The sequence below is a fragment of the Trichomycterus rosablanca genome, chromosome 15, assembly GCF_030014385.1.
Source record: "Trichomycterus rosablanca isolate fTriRos1 chromosome 15, fTriRos1.hap1, whole genome shotgun sequence".
Classification (NCBI taxonomy): domain Eukaryota; kingdom Metazoa; phylum Chordata; class Actinopteri; order Siluriformes; family Trichomycteridae; genus Trichomycterus; species Trichomycterus rosablanca.
In genome coordinates this window covers 34,134,921-34,147,621 of record NC_086002.1, presented here as the reverse complement: position 1 = coordinate 34,147,621, position 12,701 = coordinate 34,134,921, and the positions used below count along the sequence as shown (strand labels likewise).

Below are 12,701 nucleotides of genomic sequence, written 5' to 3'. Positions count from 1 at the left end.
AGCACAAACTCTTACTGAAAATGTAGCTGTTAGCTTTAGCATTTAGGATTATTAGAATAATCTGATTAGCACTGGAAAGCACTAAGTACATTAACACTGAGTATCACTATTCACTTCTTCAGTTAGCACTGTTAGCATTAGCTATTTAACACCCTGTTAGCATTAGACTGTACACTGAATAAATATGGATGGTGCTAGCTTAATAACAATAGCTATGAACACTGGTTTATTATTAGCTTACTAAAGGCTAATAGCATTGATATCATACTCTAGTTATCTACAGAGCTCGTTAATAATCAAATTAGCATGTGTAGCATTAGTTGCACAGATTTATATTATTAAATGCTAGCAGTAGCTGATTAGCATGAGCTCAGAGTGAGGAAATAAATCTTCAGCGTTTCTGAGTCGATCCCGGTGCTGATGTTACGCCTCACGCCTCCCTCACAGGGGGCCGGAGATTCTGAGCTGTTAGCACTGTTAGCATTAGCGTTTTATAAGCGAGAGGTTAATGTAGCGTTAGCACGGTTAGCGTGGCTGTGTCGCCGTGTGTAGCAGTTCAGGAGGTTCCATCTAATCCACCACAATTACACTTAATACTGTTTATACTAGCGCTGCTAATAACAGTTATTACTCCACACACACACTGTACACACACACAGTACACACACACTGTACACACACACACACACACACTACACATACACACACCAGCGCAGTACACACACTCTACACACACACACACACACACACACACACACACACACACAGTGTGTGTTTCTAATTTTGAGGTGCAGAATCTGATTACATGTTACTGATTCTGAGATCAGATTAATACGCTTGTTTGTGTGTGTGTGTGTGTGAGTGTGTGTGTGTGTGTGTGTGTGTGTGTGTACGCGCGAGTGTGTGTGTGTGTGTGTGTGTGTGACGATACACACACACTGTTATTAAACACACTGAAGACGTTTCTGTGTGGAATATTTAAGATGATTTTTATTTCTCTATAATTTATTACTTTAATATAAATGTGTAATAAAACAGAGAGCAGTGATGTATACGTTCTATACGTTCTATACGTTCTAAACGTTCTACACATTCTGTACATTATTATTAGTGGGTTTTAACTCTCCAGATCTGTTGATGATATTCTGCACTGTAGGATCCCTCTAACTGTTGAGGAAACTAGAACTAGTTACAGAACCAGAACTTCCCTAAATGCTTGTACATCTGGACCCTGGTCACCCTGGTGTGTTTGTAACGTTTAACAGTTTTCATTTTATTTGGACTCTATCGCTGGGAGTGAGTTTATATTTACTACAATAATAAAGTTAATAAAATAAAAGATTTTGATTTATTTATGATGTAATCACTGCTTTCTGTTTTATTTATAGTTCCATCCTGTCCTCATTATTACTGGTTTGTACCGATTAGATTAGATTTGGTTCTGTGCTGGTGACGTGATTATTATAAATGTTATTATTTAAGGTGATCTGATCTGAGCTGCTTTTGCTCTGGAGACGTGACGAAACAAGACTTCTAAAAGCTTTAATATTAAACCCACTAACCATCATCACCCACAATGCACCAGGGCAACAAACTGCCAACCAACTTCACTATAAACATCAACATGATATAAAGAGTCAAAACAACACGAATTTAGTCAGAAATAAATCCTGTAGCTGCTCAAACATAAACCTGAACTCACTACAACTTTTATCCTAGAGTTAACCCTAACCCTAACCTTAACCCTAAACCCTAACCGTAACCCTCAACCCTAACCTTAGCCCTAACCGTAACCCTAAACCCTAACCCCTAATCCTGCAGCTGCACATTTACATTTACATTTTCAGCATTTAGCAGAGGCTCTTATCCAGAGCGACTTACAGAAGTGCTTCTATAGTGAACATTTCATTTCTCAAGTTTAGGTAAACAACAGTTGAAGATACAAATCTGCTAAAACCTGTTAGAACCAAAGTGGCCTTTTTTTTTTTTTTGAATGGAAAAGAATGGAATAAAATGTTAGTAAATAAGTACAAGTCAGCTTAAGTGTTTAGTAAAAAGGTGATGAAGGTTTTTAATCGTTTTTTAAAGACAGCAAGAGACTCGGATGTTCGGACAGACAGAGGAAGTTCATTCCACCACTTGGGCGCTAGAACAGAGAAGAGCCTTGATGCTTGTCTTCCTTTAGTCCTGGATGGAGGCTCAAGTCGAGCGAGACTAGAGGCTCGGAGGTTGCGTGGTACAGAGCGGGGTTTGATTAGACCACGAAGGTAGCTTGGGGCTGGTCCTTTTTTGGCTTTGTAGGCGAGCGTCAGTGTTTTAAACTGAATGCGTGCAGCTACAGGAAGCCAGTGAAGAGAACGTAGCAGTGGGGTGATGATGAGGCAGCAGTGGGGTGATGATGTGGTAGCAGTGGGGTGATGTGGCAGTGTTTAGGTTGGTTAAAGACCAGACGTGCAGCTGCATTTTGAATGAGCTGTAAGGGTTTAATCGTGGACATGGGAGCTCCAGCCAGGAGGGAGTTGCATTAGTCCAACCGAGAGATTACAAGTGATTGCACCAGAATCTGGGTAGCTGCACAAACCTGAACTCACTTCAACTTTTATCCTAGAATTAACCCTAATCCCTAACCGTAACCCTAACCTTAGCCCTAACCCTAACTTTAACCCTAAACCGTAACCCTAACCCCTGACCTTAACCCTAACCCTAAACCTTAACCCCTAAATCGTAACCCTCAACCCTAACCTTAGCCCTAACCTTAACCCTAACCGTAACCCTCAACCCTAACCTTAGCCCTAACCTTAACCCTAACCCTCAACCCTAACCTTAACCCTAACCTTAACCCTAACCGTAACCCTCAACCCTAACCTTAGCCCTAACCTTAACCCTAACCCTAATCCTGCAGCTGCACAAACCTGAACTCACTACAACTTTTATCCTAGAATTAACCCTAATCCCTAACCATAACCCTAACCTCTGACCTTAACCCTAAGCCTAAACCCTAACTGTAACCCTTCAAAACTACGATCAGGTTTTAATTTGATATAAATAATAATAATGAGAAAAGATTCATATATTAAATGAACCCTCATTCAGCCAGAGTGAGTCACATGTTCCACCCATAAACACCGACATCAAAGAGTCAAAATATTACAATTATTATAAAATCTAATCACACAGCAGCAACAGCATCACTAACGATATCACTTTAATATCACTTTAATATCACTCACTGCTGATACTGGAATATTTAAAGTCAAAACTCAAGTGATGTCAGATTTATTTCTTCAGCGCTTTTTACAGTGAACATCGTCTCAAAACAACTTTACACAATCCAGGACCAACAGACCAAAAACCTCTGCTGAGCAGCCGAGGGCGACAAACCGAGATTTTGCTTATAAATGAACATAAAGTTTTTATTTACACAGTGTGTGTTAGTAAAACAAGATTAGCTTAGCTACAGAAACAGTTAATAAATACCAGGCTAAGCTAACATTACTGTCTGAATGACATGAGGAAGCAGGAAGCACGTGTTGTACGATCTTTTAAACACAGAATAAATCAGATTTGAGTAACTTGTGTTTCAGACAGAAGAATCTCACTGAATTTAATCTGATCTGCAGTTAATGATGATTAGATTTAATTATTTTGTGTTTCTGATGATTTAAGACGACAGTAAAACTCTAAACTCTCTGTTATTAATATTCTGTAAGATTTTAATCCTCCTGTAGATTCACTGCAGGTTTTATTTGATGTTTTTATGTTTATATTGAAACATATTTTGGTTATTTAAATTATATGATCGTATCACGAATAATTTAATCTGATTTGTGTTCTTGTGTGAACGTTGTTGAATAAAATGTGATTTTAAATAAAATCGTCACAAATTTACATTTTTATATTTAAAACTGAAACTTATTGATGTACAGAAGAGGTCAAAAGTTTACATACACCCTGATTCAGCCAAAACATGATGATGATTTCTGCGTCTCTTCTGTTTCTGTGACTGAATGATTAAACCAAAATCTCCTTTATTCAAATAAATCTTTTATAAAATTCAGTTTGTGGCTTTTCTGATAATCTGCTGGGTCCAAAATATTCACAGATGAATGAATGATGGTGGGGTTTTTCTGGAACACTGAAGAATAAAAATAAAAATAATAACTAAAAGTTCAGAAGGTCAGAATCTGTCATGGTATGGTGGACTTTGGTCTTCATGGTTCAGACTTTGGTGCTCATGGTTCGGGGGCGTTTGTTCCCCCTTTAGGTGCTTGGTTTGGTGTGTGTGTGTTACAGAGCTGCAGTTTTGAGATTATTAACACTTTTTTAATCTAGCAGAACCTCGACTAATGAATTACAGGCAGTTTTAGACCTTCAGCCGGATGCTCTCAGATCTGCAACACCTACACATGGAAGCACCCAAAGGTGGAGAAAACAGAACTTAAATAAAACAGAATCTATAGAAGCGGCACCAGCGTCCACAAACATTAAATGATCTGAAGAATAATCAGATGAACGAGACGGGACGTCATCACTCCATCGTCTGATCCTTCTTCACTCCTCCGTTCTCAGACTGTTTATCTCCAGGAACCAGAAGGTTCTCCTCAGGTTCAGGAGACGCTGCAGGTTCCTCGCTCGTGTCCTTGTTGGACGTTTCGTCGTCCTGGAACGAGCCTGGTTCTTCCTCCGCCGAATTACTCGGACGCTTTCGCTTAAAGAAGCCGCACTGAAAACAATGAAGAATTAAATTAAAGATTTAAAAGTCATCACACGATCATACAGAGGGAGTCAGAAGTATGTGGACGCCTGCAGTAAACACGCCAATGTCTAAAACTCTATTAATTCTATTGGAACTTTATTGTGAGTTCTATACAGACGGCAGCTTAGAGAAATAATTCTGTCACGGCCTGTTAGTTCCTCAGCAGTGATTATGATTGAATATGGTTCATGACTTCTCTGTGCCCATATAAACAGGGCTACTCTAAATCCACATGTTAATAAGTGGAATAGTCGTCTTATTCCCAAGGTCTGAAATTATTTCAGCTACACACACACACACACACACACACACACTGATCAGCGATCAATCAAACACACTACAGCTTCTGATTGGCTCTCACCTTAAACAGCAGCACTATGATGATGATGAGGAGGAGGAGCCCACCAGCCCCGCCCATAGATATAATCGTTACCATATCAGGAGGAATCACCAGCTCCGCCCTCACACTGACCTGAGATCACACACACACACACACACACGCACACACTGAACTGAGATCACACACACACACTGAACTGAGATCAGACTCACACACACTGACCTGAGATCACACACACACACACACACTGAACTGAGATCACACACACACACACACACAAACACGCACACACACACACACACACACACACTGACCTGAGATCAGACCCACACACACAGAGATGAGGTACACACACACTGAACTGAGATCACACACACACTGAGATCAGATACACACACACTGAACTGAGATCACACACACACACACACACACACACACACACACACACACACTGACCTGAGATCAGACCCACACACGCTGAGATCAGATACACACACACACTGACCTGAGATCACACACACACACTGAGGTCAGATACACACACACACTGAACTGAGATCAGACCCACACACACTGACCTGAGATCACACACACACACACTGAGATCAGATACACACACACTGACCTGAGATCACACACACACACTGAGATCAGATACACACACACTGACCTGAGATCACACACACACACTGAGGTCAGATACACACACACTGAACTGAGATCAGACCCACACACACTGATCTGAGATCACACACACACACTGACCTGAGATCACACACACACACTGAGATCAGATACACACACACTGACCTGAGATCACACACACACACACACACTGAGATCAGATACACACACACTGAACTGAGATCACACACACACACTGAGATCAGATACACACACACTGACCTGAGATCACACACACACACACTGAGATCAGATACACACACACTGAACTGAGATCACACACACACACTGACCTGAGATCACACACACACACTGACCTGAGATCACACACACACACACACTGAGATCAGACACACACACACTGACCTGAGATCACACACACACACTGAGATCAGACACACACACACTGACCTGAGATCACACACACACACTGAGATCAGATACACACACACTGAACTGAGATCACACACACACACTGAGATCAGACACACACACACACTGACCTGAGATCACACACACACACACTGAGATCAGATACACACACACTGAACTGAGATCACACACACACTGACCTGAGATCACACACACACACAGATCAGATACACACACACTGATCTGAGATCACACACACACACTGACCTGAGACCACACACACACACTGAGATCAGATACACACTGAACTGAGATCACACACACACTGAACTGAGATCAGATACACACACACTAAACTGAGATCACACACACACTGAACTGAGATCAGATACACACACACTGAGATCAGATACACACACACAATGAACTGAGATCACACACACACTGAACTGAGATCAGATACACACACACAGATCAGATACACACACACTGAACTGAGATCACACATACACTGATTTGAGATCACACACACATTGAACTGAGATCAGATACACACACACTGAACTGAGATCACACACACACTGATTTGAGATCACACACACATTGAACTGAGATCAGATACACACACACTGACCTGAGATCACACACACACTGAGATCAGATACACACACACTGACCTGAGATCACACACACAGTGAGATCAGATACACACACACTGACCTGAGATCACACACACACACACACACACTGAGATCAGATACACACACACTGAACTGAGATCAGATACACACACACTGAACTGAGATCACACACACACACACACTGACCTGAGATCACACACACACTGAACTGAGATCACACACAAACACACACACACACACACTGACCTGAGATCACACACACACACACACACACAAACTGACCTGAGATCACACACACACACACTGACCTGAGATCACACACACACACACACACACTGACCTGAGATCACACACACACACACACTGACCTGAGATCACACACACACACACACACACACACACACACACTGACCTGAGATCACACACAAACACACACACACAAACACACACACACACACACTGACCTGAGATCACACACACACACTGACCTGAGATCACACACACACACTGAGATCAGACACACACACTGACCTGAGATCACACACACACACTGAGATCAGATACACACACACACTGAACTGAGATCACACACAAACACACACACACACACACCCACTGACCTGAGATCACACACACACTGAGATCAGATACACACACACACACACACACACACACACACTGAACTGAGATCACACACACACACACACACACACTGAACTGAGATCACACACACACACACACACTGAACTGAGATCACACACACACACACACACTGAACTGAGATCACACACACACACTGAACTAAAATCAGACCCACACACACTGAACTGAGATCACACACACACACACACACTGAACTGAGATCACACACACACATACACACACACTGAATTGAGATCACACACACACACACACACACACACTGAACTGAGATCACACACACACACACACACACACACTGAACTGAGATCACACACACACACACACACACACACACACTGAACTGAGATCACACACACACTGACCTGAGATCACACACACACACACACACTGAACTGAGATCACACACACACTGACCTGAGATCACACACACACACACACATTCAATTCAATTCAATTCAATTCAACTTTATTGTCATTATACAATACGGGGTTGTACAGTATAACGAAACACTGTCAGGCTACATCTCCAGTGCAGACAACGAAAGACAATAGTGCAAAGACAATGGGGGAGGGGATGGGGGAAGTTACCAAAAGAAAACCATACATAAGGTGCATAGACAAGGTGCAATGACAAGACAATATAAGGTGCAAAAACAATATAAGGTGCAAGAACAAAAGCAAGGTGCATAGGCAGATTGAGGTAGTGGATTTGGATTTAGCAGCTAGGTTTAGGTAAACAAATTCGAGGTAGTGGATTAGCAGCAAGAGTCCAGTAAAAGTGCGAGTGCAACAGTCGTAGAGGTAGTTGTCCTGGTAGTTATAGTAGGAATGACTAGTTTAACCGCTCGTGGGTAGAAACTGTTCTTGAGTCTGGTGGTTCTGGCTCGAATGGTCCGGTACCTCTTCCCAGATGGCAGTGGCTGGAACAGGAAATGGCTGGGGTGTGTGGGGTCAGAGGAAATGTTCCTGGCTTTCCTCAGACATCTTTTATTGTAGATGTCCAGTATGGGTGGGAGTGCGGTTGCAGTGATGTGCTGGGCAGTTTTCACCACCCTTTGAAGAGCCTTGTGTTCAGCAGCTGTGGCACTGCCGGACCAGAACGTGATGCAGCTTGTCATGATGCTCTCCACAGTGGATCTATAGAAGTTACAGAGAAGCTGCTGTGGCAGGTTGACTCTCCTCAGTCTTCGAAGGAAGTGGAGACGTTGTTGTGCCTTTTTGATGACGTGTGATGTGTTGAGTGACCAGGTGAGATCCTCAGCTAGGTGGACGCAGAGGAACTTGAAGTTGCTCACTCTTTCCACCGTTGTCCCCCCGATGCTCAGTAGTGTGTGCACTCTACTGACCCGTCTGAAGTCGATGACCATCTCCTTGGTCTTGCTAACATTGAGGGAGAGGTTGTTAGCAGTGCTCCACTCTGTGAGCATCCTCACTTCCTCCCTGTATGGCCTCTCATCATCGTTGGTGATTCTGCCGATTATTGTGATGTCGTCGGCAAACTTGAAGATGGTGTTGGAGCTGTGTTTTGTGATGCAGTCGTATGTGTACAGTGTGTACAGCATGGGTGAGAGGACGCAACCTTGTGGGCATCCTGTGCTGAGTGTGAGGACGGGGGAGGTGTGGTCGCCCATCCTAACAGATTGTGGTCTGGAGGTAAGAAAGTCCATAATCCAACTGCATATTGTGTGACTAATCCCAAGTGTGCTCAGTTTGGAGATCAGTCTGGATGGGATGATGGTGTTAAAGGCAGAACTGAAGTCAATAAACAACATCCTGACATATGTGTTAACTCCATCCAGGTGACTGAGTGCGGTGTGCATTGCCAGAGAAACTGCGTCATCAGTAGATCTGTTGGCGCGGTAGGCGAACTGATGAGTTTCCAGGGTGCTAGGAAGACTACTCTTAATATGAGCCAAGATCAGTCTCTCGAAGCACTTCATCACTATGGGTGTGAGAGCGATGGGGCGGTAGTCATTCATACATGTGATGCTGGACTTCTTTGGGACTGGTATGATGGTGGTGGTCTTGAAACAGGCAGTAACAGTAGACTGTGCCAGGGAAAGGTTAAAGATGTCTGTGAAGGTGGCAGCCAGCTGGTTGGCACATGCCTTCAGGACCCGTCCTGGAATGCCATCTGGACCTGTTGCTTTCCGGGTTGGCACCCTCAAAAGAGCTCTTCTCACCTTGTCTGTAGCTAGAATGAGTGCTGGCTCTTCTGTGGAAAGCGGCACGGCAGACGTGGATGGTTGAGCCTGAGCAGTGGTCTCGAAGCGGGCATAGAAGGTGTTCAGTTGGGCAGGGAGTGAGGCGTCTGTAGTCTCCAAGTTACTGACTTTGCTCTTGTAGTCGGTGATTACTTGTATCCCTTGCCACATGCGTCGGGGGTCTGAATTGTTGTTAAAGTGGGCTGCAATTTGTGTGCTGTACTTGTGTTTAGCAGCCTTGATGCTGACCCTCAGGTTACGTCTAGCAGTCTTGAGTTCTTCGGGGTTGCCAGATTTAAAAGCTGCATCCCGTTCTTTCAGTAGACTGCGGACTTCGCTGTTCATCCATGGTTTTTGGTTTGGAAATGTGCGGATTTGCTTTGTTTGAGTCACATCATCTACACATTTCTGGATGAAGCCAGTGACAGATGATGCATATTCATTCACATCAGTCAGACAGTCACTGGTGGCTGCAGTGACCACACACACTGAACTAAAATCAGACCCACACACACTGAACTGAGATCACACACACACACTGAACTGAGATCACACACACACACACACACACACACACACACTGAACTGAGATCACACACACACACACACACACTGAACTAAAATCAGACCCACACACACTGAACTGAGATCACACACACACACACTGAACTGAGATCACACACACACACACACACACTGAACTGAGAACACACACACACACACACACACTGAACTGAGATCACACACACACTGAACTAAAATCAGACCCACACACACTGAACTGAGATCACACACACACACTGACCTGAGATCACACACACACAGACACACACACACACCTGAGATCAGACCCACGTACCTCAGACTTGTGAAATCTGGTTGGATCTTTCTGTGAAAAAAACAGAATAATTAAAAACACTGAACTGAGACACACACACACACACACTCACACACACTCTCAAACACACACACACACACACTCTCTCTCTCTCTCTCACACACACACACTGAAGTGAGATGAGATGTTGTTCCTCACCTCTCCAGAGTCTGAGATCTGATGGTAACGTTTGTGATCAAAGTGAAGCTGAGCAGAGAGAGAGAAAACCGTTTCCCTCCTGAACTCACTCAAATGCCCAAACTGTAGAGGACGAGAGACACCCGCACACAGTCAGAGAGAGCGAGAGAGAGAGAGAGAGAGAGAGAGAGTACTATACTGTGTGTTCAGGTGTGTGTGTGTGTGTGTGTGTGTTCAGGTGTGTGTGTGTGTGTGTGTGTTACCTTGCTGTACTGTGTGTTCAGGTACTTGATGTTTGAGCTCAGGTGAAACTGAGCAGGTGAATTAGAACCCAGACTGAAGGATCCACATTGGAACGTCACACACCTCCCCAGTGAGCAGATCTGTAATAAACACTCAGTATCAGGTACACAAACACGGTGTAAACTCCCCACAGTGTGATCCGAACTCTCGAAGCTTCATCAGTGGAATAAAGAGAAACAGATAAACTCACAGACGAGTGGAGATGGTTCTCAGCCTGACACACACTCAGGTTCTGTAGAGAGAGAACAGCCATCATCACACACACACACACACCTACACCTACACACACACACCTATACACACCTATACACACACCTATACACACCTACACACACATACACACACCTATACACACCTACACACACACACACACCTACACACACACACCTATACACACCTACACACACACACACCTATACACACCTACACACACACCTATACACACCTACACACACACCTACACACACCTACACACACACACACACCTACACACACCTATACACACCTACACACACCTACACACACCTACACACACACACCTATACACACCTACACACACACCTACACACACACACCTATACACACCTACACACACCTACACACACACACTCAGGTTCTGTGGAGAGATAACAGCCATCAGTCACCTCACACACACACACACACACACACACACACACACAAACACCTATACACACCTATACACACACCTACACACACACCTACACACACACACACACCTATACACACCTATACACACACCTACTGTGTTCTGTTCTCGCTCTCGTGGAAGATGGACGCCCTTTTCCCTCCTCCTCTCCTATCTTCCCTGCTTGGCTTCTTGTGTATCGTCTTGTCTCGTATACTCCACTCTAAGGAGATTTTCTCAGCACAGCTCCTCAAAGAACGAATTATGGAATTGGTTAAATGGTCTCTGAATGCTATTGACACCATCTTCTCATCGAGAAGTTCGGGTTCGGGGGAACCCACATGCCCCGATGGAACGCAGATGGCAGGATACGCGACGGACTCGTGGGGGAAGTGGAGAGTCGTGTGCCTGGCACCTCTTTCGTTGGAGGATGTAGAGGATGTTTACCTATTCGGAACCTTAATTGTGGGGTTTTTGCTGATTGGTTTAGGCTTTTCCCTGCTGTATCGGGAAATTAAAAAAGTTGGGTCAGTTGTCAAAGGTCCCCAGAAACTGCCAAATTTAATTGATATGGTGGGTAGAGCTGTTGGAACTCAGACTGTGGTTATTAATCGCAATATGGATTCCATTTTGGAGAAACTAACGGCTTTGCGAAATGAGACGGATCAGAGACGCATTAATTCTGTGAGTTCTTGTTAAATTTGTATTAGGGCTCAGACAAAACAACATGTCATTTCTGCTCTTGGCTCCCCCTGTTATCAGCAACGACCTTGGTGATAAGAAAATTCCTCCAGAGGACCTGCTGCGAAGTACCCTACCCTCCCTCCACTGGCTGGTTTGGGCAGTAAGAGCTGTCAACAACCATGTTATCGTGAACTTTGTACAGACTTTTCTTGCTGCACGAATGACTGTCAGAACTTTACCAACCCACAACCAACGTCTCCACTCTCTTAGCTTGATCCCACCAAAACGGCAGGACGGGCAGTGTGCGCCGGATATGGCTGCAAAAGCTGAGGCTGCTTGTCGTGTTGGTTACTTTCCTCCTGATCCCTAACCCTAACCCGTGGCTTGTTGTGT

General features: G+C 44.1%; 1 protein-coding gene across 1 annotated transcript in view; it reads right to left on the bottom strand.

Annotated features, from left to right (window-relative positions):
- Nucleotides 1-3,260: 3,260 nt before the first annotated feature.
- The window catches only part of zmp:0000001082 (integrin alpha-D), a 23,196-nt gene continuing 13,755 nt past the window's right edge, over nucleotides 3,261-12,701 (bottom strand). Inside the window, exons 25-26 of the mRNA XM_063010476.1 lie at nucleotides 5,118-5,228; nucleotides 3,261-4,723 (exon numbers count right to left, since the gene is read on the bottom strand). Coding sequence (XP_062866546.1) covers nucleotides 4,529-4,723; nucleotides 5,118-5,228 — 306 coding nt within the window. The 3' untranslated portion in view covers nucleotides 3,261-4,528. The remainder of the gene's footprint in view (nucleotides 4,724-5,117; nucleotides 5,229-12,701) is intronic.